Source organism: Lathamus discolor, chromosome 10 (genome assembly GCF_037157495.1).
Source record: "Lathamus discolor isolate bLatDis1 chromosome 10, bLatDis1.hap1, whole genome shotgun sequence".
Taxonomy (NCBI): domain Eukaryota; kingdom Metazoa; phylum Chordata; class Aves; order Psittaciformes; family Psittacidae; genus Lathamus; species Lathamus discolor.
The window spans coordinates 19,928,171-19,955,615 of NC_088893.1; the positions used below are offsets into that span (position 1 = coordinate 19,928,171).

At 48.6% G+C, this 27,445-nt stretch overlaps 2 protein-coding genes across 5 annotated transcripts in view; both read right to left on the minus strand.

Moving 5' to 3' along the window:
* Positions 1 to 14,135, minus strand: part of AFF4 (ALF transcription elongation factor 4) — a 52,366-nt gene extending 38,231 nt beyond the window's left edge. For 2 of the 4 annotated variants that reach the window (XM_065690642.1, XM_065690643.1), the window contains exon 1: positions 13,715 to 14,135. Coding sequence is in view for 1 of the 4 variants with exons in the window: in XM_065690639.1 (XP_065546711.1) it covers positions 13,942 to 13,985 (44 nt within the window). In the remaining 3 variants the exon portion in view is untranslated. Of the gene's footprint in view, positions 1 to 7,581; positions 7,607 to 13,714 lie in introns of those variants that run through there. The other 2 variants (XM_065690639.1, XM_065690640.1) reach the window with 2 other exon arrangements.
* A 2,661-nt stretch (positions 14,136 to 16,796) lies between these two features.
* On the minus strand, positions 16,797 to 26,918 carry ZCCHC10 (zinc finger CCHC-type containing 10). Its single transcript, XM_065690645.1, has 4 exons — positions 26,812 to 26,918; positions 23,765 to 23,926; positions 21,811 to 21,852; positions 16,797 to 18,650 (listed from the first exon to the last, which is right to left on the minus strand). Exons 1-4 carry the CDS (start codon positions 26,892 to 26,894, stop codon positions 18,383 to 18,385), a joined length of 555 nt encoding a protein of 184 aa, XP_065546717.1. The 5' UTR covers positions 26,895 to 26,918; the 3' UTR covers positions 16,797 to 18,382.
* Positions 26,919 to 27,445: the final 527 nt, after the last annotated feature.

Here is a 27,445-nt window from a genome sequence, read left to right on the forward strand (position 1 = left end):
GAGCAGTTAAAAAAAGAGAAATTAAAAGATAACTGCCCCCCACCAACAAAATTAATAAAAGCCACCAGCACCCAACTCAGGACCGCACTGTGGTGTCACCAAGAACTAGTTAAATACTCCCCACATAACAGTGAATGTGTAGTGGAAACTTCTTACTTTCTCTTATGGGAGACAAAATGCAGAGAGAAATAAAACATTTCCTCCTAATATGATACAGCTTTGCACAAAGGAGTACAAACAGGATGCTGCTGAAGGACAGCCCCAGCGCTGCAAGAACAGAAGCACTGCGATCATTAGTTTTCATGGAGTCTTAGAACACTGAAATAAGGAACAAAACCAAGAAACAAGAGCTTACAGAGAACTCAAATAATACTTGTATGTGTCAAGAAACAGGAAAAAACAACTCCTCGAGAGGATGAGCTCTTCTGTTTTATTTCTCCCCCTCGTACCTTTTGACACAGAGGCTGCAGTTCGCTCTCTGCTCTGGTTAATACCGCAGAGGCTTTCTGTGCCAAGGGAGGGGTGTTTAGCTTGGGGTGGCTCCAGCTGCAAACGGCATCTGCTCCACCAAGGAAAAGGTTGGGAATACCAGTGCTACTCTTAAATTATACCCCAGCTTCAATCAACTCACTGCTGGGCACACTCATGCAGCAGGATTATGTACGTGAACATAAAGCAGCTTGAGCCATAATCTCGTTTCGATATTTTGATGAGGATGAACCCTTGCAGAGCTCCATGTCCAGAAGAGAGCTATCCCTCTTTCCAAGGCTTCATTAGAAGGTCTGAGCTATTGGGAATAACAACACAAACACGATTGTATTGGGAATACGACACAAACACAAGCCTGTGAGTCACATTAATATAAACGTTCCTCATTTCTGGAATATAAACATCAATGTTCCTATCCCACCCTTCCTGCCAGGGACTCCTTCTGCATGCTCCCAAGGTCCTGCAGGAGCTGGATGTGAGCACCTTTGTACGGACTGCGAGCGTGGGAGAGCTGTAAACCAAATAAACCAAAAGCAGCGAGTTGGCCTAGGTCAGGTTAATGTGTGCTGAGCGCTGCCAGGGAGGGCAGAGCTCCCAGGTCGCTGCAGGCACTCCTCCTTCCTACCCAGCTCCCAACCACCACAGAAATCCCCAGGATAGCACGATGTGCCTGGACTTGCCGCTGCCGTTCGGAGATGAGCACAAATCCTTCCCCACCGTTAGCTGGGAAAGAGCCCCCAGAAGTGTCTATGACAGCACATTGGTAATTCCAGCATCTCTGTCAAGCGACGATGCAACTGACTACATCCTGCCCTTCAGTTTAACTGCCACACTCCCCCTTCATCCCGCAGAACTGTATCGGGTTATCACGTACCAGCCAGCATCTTCTATGTGAGAAGCCACCGCACCACGATGATGGATAAAAGAACTATGGCCATCACCGGTAATTCAACACTGACTGCTGAAAAAGGACATGGGGAGCCTTTAGAACTAAAGAGGCTCTGTGAGTATAATGTTTCATGACACAGGTTCGGATGAGAAATGGGCGTATTATTCACCGTACAGGAGACTCGGCACACAGAAGCAAGGGCTGCATTGTGGCCAAGGTAAATGTTAACACCCAGCAACTGCATTTTGGAAGCCAAATTAAGGAGGCAGTGTCTAACTGCGGCAGTTGCAACCCAGCTCATTTAAAACCATGTCTGAAGTCCATTTCTAAAACATACTATTAAAATAGCTTAAACTGCTTACATCCAGGAGGAATTTGCAAGACTGCTTTGATGTCATTTACTTAAAGAGATCTTAAAAGGCCCCAAACCGCCCATTCTTTAAAATGTCATAACTCGGTGCAGAACTATTACATGGAAATGAAGCATCTGGTCCCCCCTGCCCCCGATAACCTCACACTGAAACGTTCCCAGCTCTTTTCCTTCATAGAGCAGATCTGTGAACATCAGCTTCAGTCCCTCCTTTTTGTCCTGTCTCTCCAGCAACAGTAGCGCAATGGGGAACTCCAGGAAGTCACAACCCCCTGCTCTTTTCTCCTCTCAGTCGATGCAAAGTTCATTCCCCCATCAGTTGCCACTGATGCAACTGCAGAGGCAGGTGGCACAGATCCCCCAGAGCAACGACCCAACAGTGGCACTACTGATGCTCAAAGGACAAAAGCATCTCTAAGACTGAAAGCTGTGACACAGCAAAGCCACAACCTACTAAAAGTGTCATCTTCTGCACCAATCACAACACCAAGTCGGGACCACGAGTCAAGTAAGACAGAGGAGCCTCCACATGCTCTTGTTACCTAAAACCAAGCCCACAGAGGGAAGTAAAGCTCATCTCTGCTGTTAAGAGAAGCAGATTTCAACACTGCCTTCCCAGTTTTTACATTTCTATTTGCTTCATCACCAAAACTGCCGTCAGGATATGAGGCTGTCTTAAAACCAAGGCCATGATACTCCTTTTGACATCATCTGAAGCTCAAGTCCTGACATCCTACAGCTCAGAAGATAATAAGACCAAAATCCCTACAGGCTCAACAGAGCCCTCCATTGGGGACACAACTGCGTTTCTCACTCAAATCTCAACTCAACAAACTTCAGCCCAATTCAATCTCACACTCAAACAAGATTCTCCTCATCCTTTCCATTCTCCATCACTGGTAGATTCCACAGCTTCTATAGTGCAACGATGGACCATCAAACACAAAACCTTTACATGCAATCACTTCATGTCCACACAGGCTAACGAAAGCAGGTTCCAATACTGTTTCCCAACCATATTCTGCAGTTTAATTGGGCAGAAAGTTAATAAAGGAATTCCTGTGCCTACTTGTTCTTCTGCTTAAACTTTGAAGCCAAGACAATTGGTGTTTAAGTCTTATTAAGCAATAGTTATTCAGACATCCAACATTAATCGGGCTATTATACTTCTGACTTCCTTACGTTAATTTACTTTCATGAAAGACATCATGACATTTGAGTACTATGAACTCTGTGGCATTAGGACCAAGAAAGGATTCACTTCACATAAGTTCTCTGATAAATATGCTCTGTGTAAGACTGGAAACAGCAGACTGTTCTAATGAGGTGCCATATAAACTCAAAGTGAAAAGGCAAAAGGCAAAAATCCCATTCATTTCAAGGTTCACCTCCTTCTTCTATCTTAACAGAACTATATTAAAAGCAAGGAGAGAAAGGTTATCAAATGCATTACCCAGGTTTAACTGCCCTTTCCTGCCTTACTGAACCATCACCTGCCTGCATTGCCCCACCAGACATTTACCTTGGGCATCCCGCCATAGGTGCAGGCATTCTGCTGCATAATGTACTCAAATGAACGTGAGGGGCTGAGATACATTCTGCCACTGCATAAACCACTTGGGTCCTTTGCACGTGTTCGCAGCAGGAAGGTCTCTTCCACATGACAGTGCCGTGTAAGCACCGATAGCATCTCTGCCTCTTCCCCTTGCTCTTTCAAGTGCAGCTTGTTTGCTAAACACAGCTTTTATGTGATGCATCTGCACCACGGGATCATCAGTAATGAAGTATTTTGGGGCTCTGAAACATCCTGTGCCCAGCTCTACCTGGCACTTAAAGCAAAGGCAGGTTTTAAAACTGGACTGTGTATTTCGGCTGTGGTTCCAAGTCCCTGGTCCAAAGCAGCTCCTGCGCCGCACCACTCTCCTGGTTGTGCTGACACAGCATTTCCTGGAGCTGGTTCAGCTGAATGGAGGAAATCTGTGCAGGTTCAAAATAGGTATTTTGGGGGCAGGGTTATTTTTAAGCACAGCTGAGTTTGAATGCCCCGTGGTCCCCAAACCAGTCATATCAGCAGGAATAAGTGACCTGCTTAAAGCAAAATAACAACAAAAAATCCAAACAAATACACGGAAAATACCAAAAATCCACAAAAGTCTCATGAAATTACAGCCTGTGTTTTTTGCATTGCTGTATCACAGGCAGACTTTGTCTGCAGCAAGCAATGTGGTTACAACTGATGAAACAAGAGGAGGAGGATGCTGAAGAGCAGGTCGGCAGAGTTAAGGAACCACATCTGATGATTTAACTCTTCAGAAACAGAGGAAAACACCTGATCCATGATTCTGAGTACCAGAAAAGAGAGAATAAGAATTTTAACCCCAATTCCCAGTTTTCAGCCCTTCCTGTATATAGGAATTTTACCAAATGCATCGCTATTGATCTGAAAAGCCCCACGAGCTCCAAGACGTGGATAACTTCCTGGTAACGTAAAACTCTCTTTTTAAATGCAAGTACAGTGAAGACAGGAGACATCCATGAGTTAAACTTTGGGAAAACCCACAGGGCAGAGGAGGATTTAAAATGTGCAGACAAAGCAAAATGAATTTGGAAGCGAGAGGAAGGGACCAGAACTATCTAGAGAGGCAGGCTGAAATGCAGCAGGAAAACCACAGCTTTGATGTGCACTGCTTCCAAACAAACACCAGTTAAAACAGCTGGAAAGTCTGAACCTTTCATCCTACCTATAAAATGCCACCTGCGTTTTATAATCCCTGGAAGCAGATTGAGGAAAACGTTACGACTCCAGCAACCACCGAGTATCAAGGCACTTAGTGAAATATCAGGAAAACAGTTGATAAATGTTAATTGAACTATATAAACCCTTTCGTTAAAATGTTACCTTTCTTTCCCTAAAGGCATTAAGATCTTTCTTGTTTCCCCCCAAAGTTCTTACAGCTTTTCCTCTTTTCTGGATATGGCCTTAAAACTAAAGTCGTGCTCTTCACAGGTCTACCAGGCTGAAGCACAAGAAGACCAAGCCCCCAGAGACACCCCAGACAGAACACGCCCCACACTGCTCCCTGTTCCCTGGGACCCCGTATCCCAGGCAGGGAAGCTGGGAATCAAATGGTGCCTACCCAGACCAAAACCTTAACTTCTACATTTAATAACCAGGAAAGGTGATGTGCAAGCTGGTTTTGAACTGCTGGTCCTCACACATTTTTAGCTATAAGCTAAAAGACTTGACAAACATGAAACCACAAAACATGGAATCGTAACAACGTATGTAGTTTAAAGGCAGCGAGAGTCAATGAATCGTGCCACCAGAGAAAGACGTTGAGCTTTGTGCTGGATGAACTTAACGAAAACCACAAGCAAGCTTGCAAAAGCCTTGTCAAAATTCAGTTGTATTTCAAAACACTCAATGGTTCCTAGGCAGGCTGTCAGCGTGTCAGTTTGTTGCAAAGTTAAACCCGATAATGTCTCTGTTAACAGATAAAGCTGTTTCCAGCTGCTACAGAACATGAAATGTTTCTCCATGCTGAAGCTTCCAGGGATATGGTGGACAAACTAGGTTCAACGAAAGGGTTCTGTTACCTTAGGCACCTGGCATGGATGGCAGCTCCTTGCTGTTGGCTGAATTAACTGAATTCTGCTAAGTACAAGCAGGGATTAATATTTTTAGCATATAATTCACTATTTACTTACACATACTAATGCAAAAAAGTATGTTAAGTTGTATAATGGATTAAAATAAATTGCATGAATACAGAGTACGTTCCTGCTAGCAAGAAATCACATTATACCAACCAGCAAGATCCCAATCCTGCACTCCTCTGAAATAGAAACCACACCAGGTTTTGGCCAACTTCAGTTTTAAATCACGGCTGAATGGATTTTAACATCCCCGGAATAAATACATGTGGGCATGTGCCATGAAGAGAGAGCGGGAGGAGCAATTATACGAGTCCCTGTCATCACCACTGCTTCCCTCAGCGTCGGCAGAGCAAATGGGGATTGCATTTAGCAAAAAAAACCCAAATTTACTAAAACAAAAAAAAATCAACGCAGCACAGATGCAGCAGAAGGATCTGGCTTCATGTGGCCATAAAAGAATGTAACTTTTTCCTTAAACAAAGAGAAAAATCAGAGAAAATCATGGAGGGGAAAAAAAGGGCACTTGTTAAAGCACTTGCCTGGTAAAACACGGCTAACATCATCACTGGCCAAGGATGTGTCACAGCACTGACTTCTTACCTGAATGTTTCCCCTTATTAAAAGTAATTGGTGCAGGTATCTCAGAGGAAGTCATCACTGCTCCAGGAGAACCTTTCCACCCTTTATCTACAGCAGAGTTTTCACTGTGTCAGATCAATGTTTTAACATGATGCTCTTTATCCTATCAGCATCATGAGGACAAAATTACATGCAGTGGTTCCCAAACTTCACCAGTCGATTTAGAGCACGGTATAAAGCAGGTCCAGTGGCCACAGGCAGCCTGGCTTGCACGTCCTGCACACCAGAGCCACTGACACAAACCACATGAGAACTGGAAGGTTTTAATGGTAAATCTCAAACAGAAACTGCCAGCTCCCACCCACCCAAATATAGAGAAACCTACTCAAAACACCCAAATAAACCCATCAGTGAGCTCTTCCCCATGCAGGACCAGCCAGCACATCAAAAAGAGACAGGAGAGAGGAAGAACATGAGTCCATTTTGTCTCTTTTTGGCCAATCTTTATGCTTCAAGGGCCCAGAAATCACACGAACAAAATAACCAGGAAAACTTTATCCAATCGAGTGCTTTTCAATCACAGCTCCTCCCATCAGGTTACTGCTCTTATGTATGCCCAAACACAGCACAGCTCGCTAAGTTTCATTTATAACATGCTGCTCCATTAAGTCCTTTAACCCGTTTCTCCATGTTCTGTTCTTCTGAAGTTCAATTTTCAGATCTGGACTTTGACCAAGCCAGTTTTTAATTACCCTTCACTAAGGAAATGCTTGTGCTAACGGCAATGGAAAATTACACTGGCAGATTGGGGATTACTCTTCTCTCCAGAAACTCTGGTTACTGCTCTGCCCACAGAATACAGCGCGTCACCCCCAAACTACAGCGCATCACCCCCAAACTACAGCTCATCACAAACTACAGCGCACCACCCCCAAGATACAGCTCATCACAAACTACAGTACATCACCCCCAAGATACAGCACATCACAAACTACAGCACATCACCCCCAAACTACATCGCCATTTTGATGTGGCTTTTTGGGTTTGCTTTTACCCTCTTTTATAGGGGGAAAAAAAATACCATAGAATCCTTCAGGTTGGAAAAGACCTTTTTGCTCATTGAATCCAACCTTTACCCCAGCACTGCCAAGGCCACCACCAACCCATGGCACTGAGGACCTCGTCTACACATCTTTTAAATACCCCCAGGGATGGTGCCTGCAGCCCTGCCCTGGGCAGCCCGTTCCAATGCCTGAGCACCCTCTGGGGCAGGAATTGTTCCTCAGCTCCATCTAAACCTGCCCTGGTGCAGCTTGAGGCCGGTTCCTCTCGTCCCATCCCTTGTTCCTTGGGAGCAGAGCCCAGCCCCTCCTGGCTCCATCCTCCTGTCAGGCACTTGTAGGGAGCCATCAGGTCCCCCCTGAGCCTTCTCTTCTCCATCTGAACCCCCCAGGTCCCTCAGCCGTTCCCCATCACACCTGGGCTCCAGGCCCCGAACCAGTTCTGCTGCCCTTCTCTGACCTCACTCCAGCCCCTCAATGTCTCTCCTGTAGTGAGGGACCCAGAGCTGAACACAGGATTCGAGGTGTGGCCTCACCAGTGCCCAGTGCAGGGGACGGTCACTGTCCTGGCCCTGCTGCCATACTGGTGCCCGTACAAGCCAGGGTACTCTTGGACTTCTTGGCCACGCTGCCGGCTCATCCACCGAGCAGGTCACCTTGTATAGAAGGAGATCAGGTTAGTCAAGCAGGACCTGCCTTGCACAAGCCCGTGCTGACTGGGCCTGATCGCCTGGTTGTCCTGTACGTGCCGCACGACGGCACTTGGGATGATCTGCTCCATGAGCTTCCCAGCACCGATGTTAGGCTGACAGATCCTCCTTCGGGATCCTCCTCCTTACCCTTCCTGTAGACAGGCACATTTGCTGACCTCCAGGCAACCAGGACCTCCCCTGTGAGCCAGGACTGGTGATGAGGATGGAAGAAGGCTCAGTGAGAGCTTCCATCAGCTTCCTCAACACCCCGGAGCGGATCCTATCCGGCCCCAGACACTTGTGTGTGTCTCAGTGGTGCAGCAGGTCACTGCCCATTCCCCCTTGGATTACTGACCTTGCTACCGACCTTCTTCCAAAGGTCATAAACTCTCCTTTGTTCCCTGAATCCCAGCCAAAGCTCCCTGTTTGCCAGGCCAGTCTCCCAGCACATGGACACAGCCTGATCCTGCACCTGGAAAAATTCCTTCTTAAGATTTCCTTCCCACTGCCATTAGCTCCCCTGGAACCAAACCATACGAAGATAACCGTGGACTCCCACCTCCTTATCCTACTCACGTTCATGACTTGTGCACATCAAAGCCTGATAAAAACCATTTAAGCACTTCCACCACCAAAACCTCCTTAATATCTTTTGGAAAGGAAATGAAATGCAGAAACCAAAGAATACAGGTGAAGCCACAAAGGTGTACAAACCAGCTCAGCCGCTGAGCCTTCACAGTAATGCCAGCACAGATGGTGACATACATGGGAGTCAATGGTTAGTATTTTGAAGCTTTTTTGAAGCTAATTTATATCCAAACGTTGCAGAGAACCAATATAAGTATAAATATTAACTGAAAAGCAGAACCTCGCAGCAGGATCGCAGTGAGGGAAGCTCACTCCGGGTGCCTGTTGTACACAGCCCTAAGGCACAAGAGGGTCAGAGCACTGAACACAAGTGCCTGTGGGGTCAGTACCACAACTTGCGTGCAGGTTCCGCGATGCTGGAGGCCCAGTTACGCTAACATTGCCTTTTATGGCTGCAGGGTGGTTGCACGTTTATCTGCGAGTCCGTGTCTATCCATGGGGAGGTGCCTGCAGCCTCGCTATCTCCGCACCGTGCGCAGCCAGAACAGCAACAAAACATCTGCTCTGTTCTCATATTTATCTGGGTTCTGGGTCTGAAGCACGTTTCCATTTCTCACCTTGCTGCCCGATGGCAGACTCGAGGCAAAGGTTCACGTGGACCTGCTGCACTTGAGTGAGAAAGGAGGAGAGAGAAAGGAGGAGAGAGACCCTTCGGTGGTGTGAAGCGTCGGCAGGAACCAAAACTGCTGAGGGAGTTATCTAATACGGAGCAATTTTCCTTGGAGAAACCTTCGAATGTGAGCTAAGGACAGGTTTAAACAATCCCTCCTCTCTGAAGGGTGCTTCCCAGCAAACCGCTGCTTAGAAACACCACGTTCCCAGTGTTCGCTTCTAAAACTTAAACATTCTGTTACGGCTTTTGTAAAGTTGGGAAGTGTTTGCAAATAAATCCATGTGTGATTCCACTACAGTGAGATAGCGAGGGCCCAGCTTGGTTTCCCAGAGATAACAAAGTTACAGCAAACCAGCCCGTGGTGCCTTCCCTTCACCACCACACGCAGTGGGAGTTACAGAGTTCGCAGAGCACTAAGCTAAGGGATCCGCATTGGTTTGACACATTCTCCACCGCTCTTCCCAACCCCAGCGGTCACCCCGAGAGCTCCAGAAGGGCACACACGTATCCAGGGATTGCTTCTGCCCCTCCATGAACTAAAACCCGAGGGAAGTTTTGAGTCCAGTCCAAAAGGCAAACATCTTGAAGCTGCTCACGGGAACTGCCAATAGCAGGGGACGCACCAACCCTCTGCAGGCAAACAAACACAGGGCCCACGCTGAGAACCTCACCATTGTTCTAGCCTGTTGTCTCGCTGTCTACTCCTCTGGCCCCAGTGGAGTACTGGGAATGAATAGCCAGAAAGCCTAGTGAGGCTGCAGGGGATTACACCTATCCACAGGGAGAGACTTGGGATGGTGGAACAGTCTCTCCTGAAAACACAACCGTGACAGGATTGCACTAAAAGTACTCTTTATCTGTGTCATTCCAAAGGATGGCAAACAACACGGTCCAAGTAAATAATCAGTAACTGTTATGACACAAACGCTAAGATGAGCTGTAGAAGAAGCTCACTAAAAGGGGGGGCAATGAGTGGTGCAGGGAGGTGTTGCTGGGACGGGGCAGCTCAACTGAAAAGTGCAGGAAAGCTTTTGCTAATGAGCTGTTAACAGAAGAAAATCAGTTCAGGACTTGAGGGCAGAACTCTTGTTCAGTGTTCGCACAGGACAGAGCACAAGGAGACACTTTTCTCCCTGTTGGTACCTGGTGCTGCTGCCAGTTAATAAACCAGGTTTTACATTCACCTCACTAAGGACTCGAGGAAGGACAAGAGACACAACAACTTGAAGCTAATGCCCCTGGGGAGAAAATACAGATCACTCCATTAGGGAAAAGCGAGGTTTGGAACACAAAGCTGGAGAAAGAAACCTGGGAAGTAGTCAGGATGTGGGAGCGTGGGGAGATGGCAGGCACCAGATCAGACACAAGTGCATGAAGCAACATCACAGCTCCAGGGAAATGGAATTCTGGACAGCACGTCCGAAGCTGGCACAGCCCCAGAGGAGGAGGCGAGCGCTGTGCTGCAGCGCTGCGCTGGGCACCCCTGCAGGACTCCAGAACAGCTTCAGCCTTTCGTTTCAGAGAGCTCTGGAATAAACCTGGATTCCCAGGGGAGAACACACACAGTAAGAGAGCAGAGCTACCTTAAACACCGAGGCTGACTAAACTGAGGCAAACAGCTTTATGACAGGAAGGAGCATGAGCCTGTGCAGTTATACTTCCCAAGCAGGGACAGAGACCCTATAATTTCACAAGCTGGAGAGCATCTCATTAGTCATTAGTAGCTGCAGAGAAGAATAATGGCCAGGTAAGTACTCCCATCTTTAGTTTTGCAATTCTATGAACCCGATTTCTTATTTTAACACATTTTAGCGAGATAATGTTACATACACCCAACCCTGCTCTGCAACTGTTACATCTAAACGTAACCTGTTAAGTTTCCTGACTCATCTCCAAACAGACCCTCTTCATCCTCCAGCCTCTCCATCTCCCCCAGACTGAGGTGTTCATTCCTCACTGCTTAGCAAAGATGACACCAACATTGCTCCTTTCTTGATACAAACTCCAAGACAGACATTAACATAGAATGACAAAGGGAGGTGGGCTTAAGTTCAGTTATTTCTTAGCCTCTGGTGAAGGTAACTGTGAGATTCTAGTAACATGGCAGAAAGGAAATGTGCCTGTAGAACAAACCATGCGCGAGTAACAATCTGAAATGATGTGGCCATGAACAGCTCTTGCAGCAGAAAAGAAACCTCAAAGTCTCCAAACTGTTCTTACATCCTCACCCAGGCAGACCCCAACCAGGACGAGCCTTCCCCACAGCTCTATACACACCTTGCTGCTGATGTGGAGCAAAGGGTAAGGGCAGCAGTGGTTACAAAACTCACAGAACAAGAGGATGAGGAGGAAGGAAAGCAGCAGAAGTGGTTATGAGCAGTTACAGCAACTTTCAGAAGCACTGAAAATACAAGGGTGGGGGACATGGACAGACCATCACTTGTTCACAGAGTCCCCTGTCTGCTTCAGAACACACTGTGACCCATGCTCTCGGTCAGTAACGCACAAGTCATGTCTGCCTTTAGTCATATCCGACATCTAGGAGCAACCACGGTGGAAAATAAAGTGCAGCAGCACATCCTTGCCAGCAGCCGTGAGCTAGAAAAGGAAGAAAGAACTAGTGCCAACTTATTATCTACCAACTGTGAAGTCAGAACAGATTTCTGCTGCAACTATTTATCTACAAAACCCGAGCTACACAAAGTGGATGGCTTCTGCAGATAAAAACACGTGGCATCTTCCCATTAGATAGCTGGGTCATAAGCACACAAAAGCATCTGTATCTTCCAGCTCACTAAAAAGACAACCTAAACATGCAAGTAATATTCCACGGAGGTTTTATCATGCTTTATCAAGTTCAGATCATTGTAACTGGGAAGTAAAACACACAAATATGAGCTCCTTTTTTTTCTGGTTGCTCTGTTCCTTCCTGCACAAAACCTACCCCAGGGGCTCAGTCTATGTCTGAGATACAGGAGAGAAGTCAGAAAACAAGAACTGCAGAGATGCTGAAAGGAAATAGCAGGGACCTGAACCTGCTTTTGAGATTAGAGTTGAAATGCACAGTTTTCTTTCATCACTGTCAAAAGTGTTCAACAGGGGAGAGCTTGCTTGTGCCCAAAGCTGCAAATCCACTGCAGAGCAGTTAGGAAGTCTTTAAGTCTTTACAATTAATAGTGATACATTAATAAAGCCAAGATACTAATAATGCCAAAGGGTAACATTTTCTTTCTTCTTTTCAACAAGAGCTGCACGATTACCATTACAAACCATTGTATAACTTCAGTATAACACCCCTACACAGCATCCATAGGGCTTCGCACATTGGGCTGCGCCAGGGCAGAGGACACAACAGTAGCACTATGGGTTTAATAATGTTTCTCTCGTTGGAGGTGATAACAAAATGTCAAACCCAGGGTACAACCAGTGCTCGGAATGTCGCAATCCTGCCCCGGGGGCCCAGAGCTCCGTGTTCCAGCCTCTTCACAGAAATTCCCACAAGTTCCAAAGAAACGCCAGGAACCAGAAGCTCGCCCGTGGGAAGCTCAGCAGCCGGAAGGGAGATGGCAATAAGGTGACAAATGACTGCACAGACTTGAGCAGAACAAGTTGATTTCAGACTGTGGATACTGAGGAAGCCCCTGTTCAGCTCACACGGAGGCAAAAGACTGACAGCAATGGGAACACAGGAACGGTTAAAACCCTCCGTCTTCATAACTAAATGATCAAAGAAGACCATAATAAGCCTTGTGAAACAGAGGGACCCACACCTTTTCAGGCTGTATTTGAGACACAGGTACAAGCATTCCGTTTTCCCCTGAAACAAAGTTAACCACTTTCTCATTTCAAGAGGCGAATGAAAGACACAGCAAGTGAAAGCACCAACACCTGCATCACCCCTCTCCACACTCTCCTGCTTTGTTCTGTTCATTGGAAAACTGGAAACCCCAAAGCACACGTCAGCCCCGGCTCCAGAAACGTTACGTGACGGCTCCTCTGACTACACAGCCCCACACGGTCCTCACCAGGGCCGGTGCTTTACGTAACTACATCTCGTCACTCCCAAGGAGGATGCGATGACGGTGTGTCAGGAACCCCGGGAGTCTCCCTTCTCCTGACCTCCGGCAGCACCTACCCAGAGCCATTTCCTATGGCCACCGCAGCACCCATCCCGCCCCGCTCCATCTCCCCAGAGTAGCTCAGGGCCTAAAACGCAGGGAGCAAAGGGGAAGGAACAAAGCCCTGACGTCAATTACTGGAAAAGGACCGAACCCAAGGGCCGGGAGCGGGGAGCGCACGGGCTCCACGAACCGCCCCGCACGCCCCTTTCCCCGGGGCCGCCCGGGATTTGCTCCCCAGCGGGAGGGACGCGGCGGCACCGGCACAGCCCCGCCGTGCGGGTAACTCCTGCGGCGTCTCACCCGCGGCGCGCGGGGAAGCCGCGGTGTGAGGCGGGGGGGGGGGGGGGATGCGCGGCGGAACGGGCGCTCCCGCCCGCACGGAGCCGCAGCCCGGGGGGGGGGGGGGGGGGGGGCGGCGCTTTGGGAGCCGGGCTGCGGCCGGGAGAGCTCCGAGCCCGGGGGTGGGGGGGAAGCGCGGGGTCCGACGGCGGCCGCTCCGCTCCGGGATCCCGCCCTCCATCCCCCCCGCCGGCGGGGCGCCGGTCGCGGCGGGCGGGCCTGTCCCCGCGCGTCCCCACCCCCGGCCGCGTCTCACCTCCGTTCGCCGCTCCGCTAGGCCCGGACCATTTCCTGGCTGCCGCCACCGGCCCGCCGGGCGGGGAGAAGGGGGGGGGGGGTGCGGGGGGGGACGGACGGACGTATGGAAGCGCAGAGGCCCGAGGGAACGGGGGCGCCGCCGCCGAGGCACCGACAGCCCGGGGAGCGCAGGGGCAGGCCCGGCCCCGGTGGGGAACGAGGCTCGGGGGAGGGGGAGCGGCTCACAGGCGGGAGGCGACGGCGGCTCCCCAGGGGTCCCGCCGCTCCATCGCGGGACGGGGCCGGGCTGGCGGCGCGGCGAGGTCGGCCTGGGCAGCCCTGCGCCCCTCGCCGGGTCCGGCCTCCGTCCCTGCGCCCGCGGGGCCGGGCCGCGGCTCCTCCCGCAGCCGGGCACTCGCGATACCCGGCAGCCCCCGCGCCACCGCAGCCCCGCCGCCGCTCACGTGACCTACCGACGGGGCGGGGGGAGGGAACGGTTGGGGTGTGTGTGTGTGGGGGGGGGGGGAATACACTCATTGAACACGTGACCCCCGCGGTGAGGGGGCGGGGCGTGCCGCAGCCACGCCTCCCGCGGCGTGCGTCACGTGGCGGCAGCGGGCTGAGGGGAGCGGGGCCCGGCAGTGATGGCTCCCGTTGCTGTTCCCCGCATCCCCGCTGCGGCCGCCGCCAGCGTCCGAGCCCATGGACAGGGACCGGGGGTACCTGAACGCGCCCGAACCCGGCTCACTGGGGATCCCGCAGCGGTACCGAGCTTCAGGAATGGGCTTTAAAGTCATCTCCAGGAGAGGCTCCTTTAAAATGAACATACAAGTGTGCTGTACGAACATTTAGATTAGATTAAAATCCAAACAAAAGCTACTTCTTCCACATAAACTGGTCTTGAAATGTACGGGAACACTGGGGTTATGCTTTCAAAAGAGCTCATTATTTGTTGGAAATGGTTCATTATTTGTTTGGAATACAAACAGCAGAATGGTGACAAACACCCCAAACGGCACTTTTCCTCTGGCGTAAGGAACTCCAGAACCAAAGTACAGCCTCTGATGCTACGGCTGCAGGGACCCTTCATGCTAAAAGCACTGTAAACTGACACAGCAACAGCTCAAACCCAGAGCCAGTCTGACACGGCTCCTAACTGGTCTACTGGCAGTGAAATCAAGTTTGTTGTGATGCTGAAATACAACCGGCACCGCAACAAAGAGCGATCAAACTGGGGGGGAACCCGGCCTACCTGGGTACCAAACACAGCTCTGACTCCCCCGCTTCACAGGGGCAGGGAGGGCAGAGGCAGCTCCTCTGGGGGGGTGACACTACTGCGAGCAACAGAACAGAGAGCAACGACGCTTCCTTCCTATCGGATTCAGTGGGGTCGATAAGGCCGTGTTCCGACACCGCATCTCAGCAGCCAAGTGTACTCTGCTATTATTTAACCTGCTCCACTGGAAGGTGTCCCTTGCCCCATGGCAGGTTTGGAATCAGATGGGCTCGAAGGTCCCCTCCAACCCAGACCCATCTGTGAATCTGTGGTTTGTATCGCAGACACACACATCTCAGTTAATGAAGATCTGCCTCTGACAACTGATGTCTCAGGGTCTGGTTAAAGGCAGAGCTCGGGCCAATACGATTTCATACAGCAAATTAAACCCATGGGGTTAAAATACGTGGAATCATCTCTTTATAAATCAAATCCACTTGATAGCAAAAGTCCAATTTATTAGAGCCCTCCCTAAGAAAATAATCAATCCACAAGAGACTGTGTAACACTGAGGGTCCTAAAACCTGTTTCGGACTGACAGATGTTTGATGTTACACAGACCTGGACTAGATCATCAGGTTGCCTCCCTCCCTCGCTCCAGTTCACAGCATTTCTCCTTGAAATGTGATGCCTTTTCCCGAGGCTGTTTTTCTGCCAGACTCCCATCAATTGCTTCCCTTCAATTAGCAAGGGCAGCTTTGCTTGTAATTGGAGGGATTAAACGGAGGCTCTTCAGAGCTATCCAGGTCTCATGTAACTGCTTAGTAAATATAACAATTTCTAGTAAGTGGGTTTTAAATCAAAACTAATGATCTTTTGTACTTGGCCTACAGCTCTGGAAGACAGTAATTAAAGAAATACCTTTCCCATTGAAAGATAAAAACTGAATCAAAGCATCCAGCAAGCTGCCAGGGTGTGATCACAGGGAAGATGATGGGGTAAGGCTCTTGATAGGCTGGGGGGGGGGGTTACTCTGTAAAATAAAGGTATATAGAGACAAAACAACCAGAAAAGGCAATTTTAAAGGAATGTTTGAAAGATCCGAGTACAGAGGGACTGATGGCCTCGGACTCAATCAGCAGCTGGTGGTGTGGGAGAGCCAGTGAAAGCAGTAAGCCATGTCTTTGAATCTCCATTTGTGACCCAACAGCAGACCAGAGGTTAAATTAAGCTCTCCATAGCCTCAGCTGTAATTAGGTGACCTTATCCTGGCTCCCGCTGACAGGACCTAACACACACAAGCACTTTCTTTTGTCTTTGTGAATGGACCCAATTTGTCCAAGGGAGACACAAACAAACAGATGCATAGAGAGCCCAACCCTCCAAATTTAGTGGCTGGCTTTAGGACTTGTGAGCTTCTAACTTCCCTTGGCAGAGAACTCAACATGGAGAAATGCTACGCGGTGTGAAGTGATGCATTTCCAACAAAACCATCTACATGAGACCAGCAGCAGCATTAAAGACATGAAATACAGCATGGACTTAACAGGGTGGTGAAGGCAGCTTTGACCTCATCCTCTCCTTCCCCAACCCACAGCCTGTTCCTCACTGCAGTCCTCCTGCATACCCATGCTGCTGCCATCCAGCACAGCATCAACCCAGCTACAGCCCAGGCTCTTGATAACATGTCCCCATACAATGAAGAGGTCACCACCAGTGAGCTTGCCACCATGCCAGTGTCAGTCACCACACATGGCTTACTGGAACAGGGAGATGGCCCTAAACCTGCACTATACACAGTCCAGCGCTCCAGAGAGCTTACACACACACACTTTACTATGGTATCACTCAATTTTGGCTTTGCAGTAAGCATGAACTTAGCAACTGCTGTTTAATAATTTATTAACTTTTCCCATTAAATGGTACATTCACTCAAGACAATAAACAATTTCCTGCTAATTTTATTTACAGTCTGCAGAGTGCTCTGTGAAACGGGAACGATTACAGACGAACACAACGTACATATCAAACATTTAAATAAGCACGCTTTATTCCAAAGGAACTCTACACACTACTTAGTCCATAAAAATATTAAAAATACTTTAGTTACTATATTTTACCTAAACAAGAGATTTAAGAATTCTTCCACGTGTGACGCCCCCTCCCCAAAAAAGGGCACTGCAACAATAAGAAATTCAGGAGACTGCATCACAAACGCTTAACGCCAATTGCTTCAAACCACCAGAAGAACAAATAACTCTCACTGTGGAACCAGCACTACTTGTTCCGCAGTACAGGACGTTTGGGGGTTGCTTTTGTTTGGTTTGGTTTTGCACTAACTTGCTTCTCCCACGCCAGATTTTCACAGACACGTGCACACTATCACATGAAGATAACGGACTGATGACACCGCAGACTAACACCAGTCACCACGTGCCCAACAACACGACCGGTCATCTTGCATCACGTAACAGGTTTTTGTAAAACTATCAAAAGGGAACACGTTCCTTTGGGAAGCTATTTAAAGGCGACTCCTTTTTACTGGGCATCCAGTGAAAACAGCCTTTTTCTTACCTCCTTGAAAATAGTGCCTGGTTTTGTTTGCCACTACTGTTTCTCTGGTTTTACTGACCCTATTTCCATATAGAAAGCCAGTGGAGTTGTGAAAAACACCCACTGAAGCCCTTCTCTCACTGGGATACATTTAGTTTACAAAAAAAGGCACAAAGATGAAACTCCTAAGCAGCATCAGTCCTAACTCTCCCACTGTGCGCTGCTCCTTTCCTCACACACCCCCTGCTGCAATAGACACTTTGGGTCTCACAAATTACTACAAACACATGAGCTAAGGAAAGAGGCGAGTTGAAAAGACTAAAAGCTCTGTACAGTGAGTAGCATACTGATCATTAACACATGAACACTAGTTTTATGTTGCAGTTAAGACTCAACCTGGAAGCCTCAGGAAAAGCTCAGCGGTGTCTAACACGTTTGTTACCAGCGAGATGAAAGCCCTCTGTGTGCAACACTCAAGTTTCCACAACAACAGTGCTCTACAGCCAGCAGCATGAAACTCCTGCTCTGAATAGTCTAGAGGGTTTTCTACCTGTCAGTGAAGCTGTCATGAACAGAGTAGTAGTGGATGATGCACAGCATGATGTGCAGTTAAAAGCTTTTGCTTTCCAGCATGTAAACATCCAGGTGACTGGACCTTAGCTCATATAAACAAATCTGATGATAGATTTTTCAACTAAAAAAGTAGAATCTTCCATAAAAGGATAAACCACAAAAATACTCTTTCAGGAAGTCTCACGTGCCATCTAACACCTCCCATGGCCTATGAACAGCTACGCAAAACACTTAGAAAGGTTCAGCAGTAGAAATGTTGACAGGTTAAACTGTTTGGCAGCTGTGTGCTGAAGACATCTTGGCAGTGTTGCCACTCACTAACCATCAGGTCCACCCTGCACCACGCTATTTCTTCTTCCTTTTCTTTGGTGGCTCGTCTTCAGAACTACTGTCTGTGCTGCTGCTGCTACTGCTGGAGGAACTAGAATCCGATTCGAACTCTGAAGAGGAGGAGGAACTACTCGAGGATGGAGAAGATGAGGAAGTAGAGGAGCTCTCGTCACTGTCACTATCATCATCAGAAGAGGAGGTAGAAGAATCTTCACTGTCTGATGAGGAATCGCTGGCTGAGCTGGTGCTGCTGCTGCTGCTGGAGCTGGTCACGCTTTTAGATCTGAAAGCGAGCAAACACACAGATGAGAACAGGCCTGCTGGAGACAGCATCGTTACACAGCGTTCTTTAGACTCGGTTGTAACCCAAAGACCAATTACGTGGCCTGAAAATTTCCAGGCCTGACAATCTACGACAAATCCCCGCGCCTCCCGCTCCCCTTTTCCCATGACACCACGTGCATGAATTAAGCCACCACAGGACTACACAAAAGGTGAGGTTTGAAAGCTGGCAAGGATCTTGTTGATAGTACTGAGGAGTGTCTTTACAGGCTTGGCTAGAGAAGGCAGAAGCTGCAGGGGAAGTATGGAAGTCCTCAGCTACTGAAGCCTCAGGGAAAAGCTAACGAATCCATTCCGAGCATCTCCCAGCAGCAGGAGTCTTTGCCAGCGTGAAAGTCAGTGGAAGTTTTGTCAGTGATTTCTCAAACGTCAGAACTGTACTCAACAGAAACTGTTCTTAGATTACTCCTGGCAAAAGAACCCAAAGTACCTGCCACTACAGGATGCTTGTGTTTAAGGTGGAGGCGAAGGGGTGGAAACAATCCAAGATACACAGAATAATGAACACTGCAACAGGATTTCTGTATCCTCTGTGATTCTTTTCCAAGCTTAGCCCTTACTGAGGCTGTTGTTCTCAAGATCAAGATCTCCATTAGAAAATTAATGGAGTAGTTTTTATCAGAGGGTTTGGATAAATATTACAAGTCAGGAAATGCCTCTGCTAAGGCTGTTAGAGAAAAAGTAATGTTGTTTTCATCACATCAGCTGACAAATCCAGGCACGTGCGTTACGCTGTGAACCACTGGAGTCTTTACAAAACATCCGCAATGTTATCTCTGTGTGTGCAGACACCATGGCTGTTTATGAAAGATAAAGCCATAATTTGGTTAAATACAGGCTTATTGTTTGTGAAAACACAGTCTGAAGATGAGGAAACAAAAAAAAAAAAAGAAGTGGGACCAGTAGTTTCAATCCAAAGAGTTCCATCAGATGTGGAGCCCAGTTTATACGGGCAAGACTCTTTCTTTTCCTCAGCACCTTCCACAGAACCCATAGCAGCAGTCCATACACCTCCAGTATTTAGGTTGGAATCTGAAACATTAGGATTTAACACTTAATACTGCTTCTCATGGAGGAAAGCAGGAACTGGAGCTATGAGGGAAGAAACAAGCAGATACTTGTTTTCAGGTGATGCAATATGTGGCCTGTTGGTAGAAAGAGGATGGAGATGAGAGCAAGTAAAATTCACCTACTTGCCCTTGTCCCAGACAGGTAGTGTAACATTCCAGATGCTATAGATTGGTACATCTGAGATTCGGGCATCTATTACACCACTTCAGAAGTCCAGCATTTCTCCAGCAGACAGGGACTCATTCTCTTCAAAACAAGTTTCCAAGTGTTAACATCTCCTACGATCCCATGCACCAACTGCGGAACTGCTGCGTCTTTTAACAGACACTATCAGCCTTCTGAGACTGTGATTTTCAACAAAAATCACATCCACCATTTTGGGGACAATCACAGCTGGGTGCCTGAAGAAAGGAGTGAATTAAGGCACGAGCTACCCTTCTGAGAGGAACATTTCTCTGTGGTCCAAGCATAAAGTGGGCTTCCAGATAGTAACCAAAGAGTATGGAAAGCTTGGAGCCAACAGGCACCCAGGAGACAGCTCCACGTCACCTGAGGTCACAAGATTGTACAAGAGCTCTTTTGCAGATCCTGTTTTTCTGGTTAAGCCTGCAGCTTACTTATTACTGTTTATATCAAAACAAATAGACACTATGGAAAAGGTTAGTGCTCACCAGCGCTGCCAGAGCCCCAGCTTCTGCTTCTTCATTTTAAATCTGAAACTTCCACACTCAGTGGTGACCCTTTGCTGAGTTTTCCATATTTAATTCTTCCTGTATCATCATAAATATATAAAGAGCAAACTCCCTGGAAAGGAGCTTATATTGATGGGTTTGGTGCTTGCATAAGATCAGGGGAACAATGCAAAGAGAAGAGTTTTAAAGTTTACAGGAAAAAGTGACCAAACCACCCCCTCACCCATAAATCCTTTTGCTCTTTTCATTCCTGCATTGGTTTAGAGCTTCAATACTCTGAAAATCCTTATGCCAATGCAGCCTGCGAGAAGGCTGAGGCAGGACGAGGTTCGGGCTACACTGGTTAGAAATCAGGTAATTTCTGACCTCCCCAGTCCTGAGTAACTCCGACAATAAATGGACACTACTGAGAAAGGAGCCTTTGGTGAAACAGCCTCTGACAGCAGCACCACAGCACTCGCCAAGAAGCATTCCAACGAAGCCACATTCCACCTGAGAGCCTAAAATAAAGGCGTGTTTAAAATAGCTGCTGCAGCTTCTTTAATGACTGCTCCACAAAGCAAGAGGCCTGGTCTTTAAATATCTGCCAAAACCTGGGTTTAGATCAGATTTAGAGACACAGAACAGTCAGCTCAATGCAAAAAGGCTGTTGCTGTACAGGCATCCCCCACAAGTAACCCCCCAACACGATCAGCACGTGTATTACAGCCAGGGTTCAGCTGGTTCCAAACAGTTCTCCTAACACAAACAGCAGCAACTTCCCAAGGAAGCGTTAAAGCAAAGTGAGGTAGAAATAATGTCAGTAAGTTCTCAGCTCATATGAATACCTGGGGCTGGGGGGAGGTTTATTTCCTGGCTTTTGGGTTGCTCTGGGATTGAGGGCGTTGTTTGGGGTTAGGGTTGGAGGTTTTGATGGTTTATTTCATTCTCTGGACAAAGCTTCTGAGCAGGACAGCTGCTATGAGAAAGGAAGCAACACCAAAGGAAGAGCAAAGCTGGGCAGGTGGAGTGATTACAGGCTAGCAGACAGTGTGCCATTCTCACACAGGCATTTAACACACACGTGATGAACTCTGAGGCAGCAATGGGAAGATCTTTACTATTAAAGCAGGATCACGTACAGACAGGACAATCAGGAGGGAGAGAAGCAGAGGACAAAGTTTTTGGGCAGGGAGGAGCAGATGTCTGTGCAAATGTCTGCCACAGGCCAAAAGCAAGGGAATCTGAACTGTATTTGCAATGTGGACTTTCCCCACACAGCCCTTGTCCGCTCCTGCTGCAACACCAGAGCAAGGTCACACACAGACACTGCACCCTCTACCCCCGGCCCCCACATACCTTTTCTTCTTGGCCTTCTTTTCCGCAGTGCTTTCTCCAGTGCTAGGTAAGGGGGGGAAACAATGGCTTTCATTAATACAGCAGGAAAATTAAATCCATAGCAGCACAGTGGAGTTGAATTTAAACTCTTGGAAACGGGCATCTCCCTGGCAGAGCCCCACTGCCTGAAATTCATCTGGCGGCTGGTTCAGTCACTGTTCAAACCAGAAAACAACAGCAGCTACAGATCAGGAAGGAAAAAACACAACAAAAAGCAGCAATTCGCCTCTCATTTTCCACATTCAGTTTGTGCTCTTCTTTACTCTTCATATTATATGGACAACAACAGTTGGGGATGGGACGCAAAAAAGTTCCATATACCCATATTTAACAGTAACTGAATTGATCGAAACAAAGGGTAAAACCCTGCCTTAGCCTGTAGCTTTCCCCATGCATTACTTTCAAGTACAAAAAGACACAGAACTACCTATCTGCACTGATGCTTCCCAGCATCTTTCAGATTCCCAAGTATCCATACACTCGCAGAAAGCGTTAGTGGCAAACAGCCCAGAAGAAAGCTTCTTTTAACAAAACACCTGGGATTTGGGTTTAAAACCAGTCATCACTTCTGCATTTTTAATGGGTTTTTATGACATTCTTTCAGTCAAACCCACCAGGCACATGCTCCTCTCAATCCGCTGCAGATACACAGCACATCAACCAACCTGGAACGTGTGGGATTCAAGTAGCCCTTCACCATACCCTCACAACAAACTTAATATGCCCCTGACATACGAGGAGGAAGTCGTATGTTCTCTTGTGAACCAGGATACTTTTTCCTCAGCTAAAACCTATTATTAGAAGCCCCCTTAAGTATACAAAAATAGAAGTAAAACATGCAAATAGGTTTCATTTAGAGATCAGACAGCAGAGTGTGTTGATACAGACTCCAGAGAAGGGTAGAAAGAAGAAATAGTGTAAATTCTGCTGTAGTTCAGTAAAAGTACCCAATGCCTTTTGTATGCCAGAAAGTACTAATTTTTTTCCCAATTTTTTGTTTTCACACATACAGCATGAAAACACTATACTCCCTGTATGATCAAGGCCCTTACTATAGGTAACCAGGTGTTTCACAGGGCAGAGGAGCCATTGCAAGTAAAAGGAATTAGATAGCAAAGCACCTTTTATGAGACGACCTCATTCAGGATGAGTAACCCCGGCTGGCGTGGCTCAGGGCAATGCCTCCCTCTAGCGTTTAACGCTCGTGTAAGTACGGGAGTTCTCTACTCGGGTGTTACACAAGTGTGGTCAGCCGTCCCCGGCAGATCAGACCTGAGTCACAGCCCTTGGTTGCTTTCCCCGTGGCTGTCTCCAGAACCATACACAAGAGTCGGGCGCCCTGGCTTTGGATGGATCCAGTAACATCGCTGAGGAATAAGCATTTTCTCACCTCTCCTCCCTTCCCAACTCCCACTTTATGGTGGGTGAGCAATGTGCTTTACTGACACCAGGAAGAGAGACCTCCATAATAACCATCACAATCCTGGGATCAACACTGGGCAAATAGGAGGATCCTGGAACAACTGCTGAAATGAGTTAATGCTGAAAAGTCACTTATGTGCTTGTCAAAAAGTAAATATTAACCATATTAGGCTCTCTTTGCTTTCTGGTTAATGATTCACTATTAGATCTCTAAAGATGATGACACGAGTACTCTGAAGCAGACCCAAGTTCTCTGCAGACAAGAAATAACCCTCCAAAGCAAGCTATGCAAAGAGTAAAAGTGTGCCCTAGGAAGTTGTTCTTTCCATGAAGAACAAGCCTCATCCTTGAAAGTGGCTCCCTCATGGCACAGTTAAGGAGCTCAAGAGAGTTCAGCATTATATGACCACTGTGAACCCAGCCCAACTTAACCAGGATTAAAAACTGCTCCCACCTAAGCATCCCTTAGTCTTCCTTTCAGGAGAGGACTTACCTTTGCTGCAGCAATAGTTGCTTTTCTTTTTCTTTAAGGATTTTTGCTAATTGAGCTGTCCTCGAAGGTCTGTGCAGGTATTTTCTCTTCCCTGTACATTCATACGTCCAATGTCCAAGCTCTAAACATTTCTGACATCTTACATGCTGCTTGTTTGCCTCCCTAGAAAAGGCAGAATTGCTTAAGTGACTGATTCCAGGTCTGTTCTGCCTATTGAGAAAACATCATGCAGATTCTTACCAGCATATGCAGTTATGATTAAAGCAGATCATTCATGGTACTTTAGCTTTTAGGTTAAATCTGGACAAGAACGGTAACACCATATATACATAGAATTTGGGCAAACACATTCCCATTTATTTAAGCATTTTCATACAACAGTTTATGAAAACAGATACTTCTCCTCTATTCCAAACCTTCAGCTTAAGTCTTCTGCTAAAGCAGTGAATGCTGAGCTACTGACATCAGCTGCCAACACACTCATCTACTGCACCTGAACTTCGCTTTTAGCTTTACACTAGCTGCTGCTCAGCTAACTTGCAGCCTCTATTTGACCAACTCAATTGGCAGTTTTTAGCATTACAGGATATATTCATACACCAGCTATTGGGAATGATTACTGGATAGCAGCAAACTGTACGCAGTGTAATTGCATGTGGTTCAGACACATAACCAAAGCTCTATTTTAGAACGCAGCTAGCAAAAAGCAAGTTCTAGGATTTGGCAATGAAACCGCTTCACACCCAAGTACCAAACTGCCAAATCCTCACAAGGAGCCCAGGACTCGGAGCCGCTCCTAGCTGTAGCTTATTTGAAGTTACTGGGATTGATCCAAGCCTGGCAGAAGGTTTATCATAAAACCAATCGGATTCCTGCTGACTTTGTGCAACGTAAAGCAAGCAAGACTTCATGTACTATGTACCGCCCCGACACCTGAAGGATCGGTGAGCATTTTACATTCATGTTTCAGTTCTCACACTGCAGTAAACTCCTTTGACCATTTTTCAAAGCCAGCTAAGGCAGAAAACTCATTTTTCCACATTCCAGCTCTTACACCACTACTCTGAAGCTTTGCAGAAGCTGCTTTGCCATCTTCTCATAGCCAGCCCCCTCCTTCACAGATAAGGAAACTCGCACATGCGTCAAGCAACCCGGCCCAAGGTCAGAACCACAAAGCAGTTCCAGAGCCAGCACCGACATCAGGACCCTGCAGCTCTCACAAGCGTCCACTGCAACTGCTGGAGCTTATTTCCACCTGTATCATTTCTTCCAGAAAGCAAACACCAGCTTTCCAAGGCCAGCCCATTTGAACTCTCTGCAGTTTGCAGCCCTGGCTTAACTGGGAGAAGGCTCCCGGACTCACCATTTAGTATTTAGAGAGCACCAAGTTACAGAGCAGTAGTATTCTCCTCTCAACAGGAATGCTGATTTTCAAGGCAAGGTGTGAACTGCTCATTCAACTCTACCATCAGCTTTCATGACAGTTCTACTGCATCTGCAAGGGAATCTTGTTCTGAGCATCCATCACTTTCAATGCAAGGAATATCTGGCTTCATAGTCTTGCCTTAGGAATACTGACCTAAAGCAGCACTAAAAAACTAATTAAATTCACAACCCACACTGCACAATGAGCTCAGCCTTGAACAGGAAACAGATGCCTGGCAATGAATAAAAACCCAACGTCTTTGAATGGTTTGCTTTGTTTTACCTTGGACTTCTGGCCCTGCCACAAGAGTTATACATCAGCAGAATGACAAAGCCCCTCTTCAACAACACACAAACCCTCAAAAGCGCTGATTTTTCTGTCCCAGACCAGCCCAGACTGGTCTCCACAGGGACAGAATGGAATTTTAAGGCAACAGTAACGTAGCTCACTATTGCCAGGGTTTTAGCACTGCTCACAGGGCCAGGGCAGGCAACTCTGGGCAAGCTAAAAAGATAAGGATCAAGCCTCAAAACAGTCACCAGGAAAACATCCAAGAGGCTCAACACGTACAGAGCTGTAACACCTCATCAGCACTGACAAGTTCTGACACTAAGAGAAACCAGAGACTGAAGTAAACTTTCAACAAGATCCATGACCATGACCCGGAGGCAAAGGCTGGCACGTTAAGAGCTCAGCACATACCCAACAAGCAGAGAGACATAACCAGAGAAGAAATAATTCCTTGACTCATAAAACAGCAACTTAAAAGAGGAAGCGTTCCACAAGCCCATTGGATTCTGTCGCTTTCCATAGCAAAAACTGGGAAACAGATTACACTGCACCCTGAGAAAGGCAAGAGAACGCATGGGTTCTCCATGCTCCAGCCAGCGCTTGTGATCAGACCAAAAAACCCAAACACGCTCTGAAAAGTGAGGCACGAGAAATTCATTATCCTGAAGAAAAAACGGAAACCCAAACCCAAACCCAACAGCAAAGCAACGAACGAAAGCCAGCGCCAGCAATACACGGCCGCGGAACACAGGCGTTTGCTGTCCTCAACATCAGCAAGCAAACATGCTGGCTTGTCCTCACGCAGCGCCCTGCAATCATACCCCTTTAGCAGTAACAGAATCACTCGCGTGCAACGCGGATCTGAGTAAAGGACACCCGCTCCCTTGCCTGCCTCCGCTGTCTCCTGAAGTTCTGTGCCCGGACCGTAACGCGAGCTGGCAGCTCGCTTCCATCTGACCCCCGAAAGCCCGAGGCAGGGCAGCGCCCGCACGCCCCAGGACCCGTTACCCAGCACTGCGAGCACGGCGCGGCCCCGCCTGCCCGCAGCCCCTTCCCGCACCGCTGCCGAGGGCGCAAAGCCTCCCTCTGCCTCCTCCTCCCCAGCCCCGCTATTCCCCCTGTCCCCACCGGCCCAGCGCGGACGAGCCGGAGCCGCAGCCGCCCGCGGGCGCGGAGCACCTCCGAAAGCGCTCGGACCCCCTCACCGGAGCGTGCCCCGGCCCCGCTCCTCCGGGGCTCGCACCCACCGCCCCGCAGCCCCCTCCCCGCACCCGGGGCCCGCTGAGCACTGCCCGGCACGGCCGCCCCGGCCCCCGCCCGCCGCGCTCACGCCTGTCTCCGCGCGATGAGGCGGTGCATGGGAGTCGCCATCTTAGCGGCCACACCGGAAAGAGAAGCGCGGCCGCGGTGCATGCCAGGATATGGCGTCAGCCGCCTCCTCCCATTGGGGGACGGAGCGGCTGCCACAGAGAGCAACCGGTTGCGCGGCCAGAGAGGACGCGTCCCCGGGACCGCGCTTTCCAGCGCGTCTCGCCTCGCCTCGCCTCGCCTCCTCCCGCGTTGCCATGGCGGCGGCGGGCCGCGCTGGGCGCTCCTCATGGCCCCGGCCCCGGCCCCGGTCCCTGCTGCGCCCTCCCTGCGCTCTCCTCCCCAGCAGCCGGCTCCCCGCTGTCCCCTCCGCCAGCGCCGCCGCTCCCCTCCGCTCCCCGCCGCTATGGCTCGGCGGACGGGGTCCCCTCGGGGCGCTCGGCCGTCCCTGGGCCCGGTCCCACCTCCGCTTCTTGTCGCCCAGCCACGGGCTTCCCCCTGCCTTCAGTCACGGGCTGGCAGCAGCCTGCCGCTCGCTTTGTGAATGTTCTGTTCGCATGGATGCGTCCTAAACACCTGAAAGCACCCCAGACCGGGCTGTGGCAGACAGCCCGTGTCTGCATTCGGACGGAGAGCAGCGCTTTGAATGGCTTGAA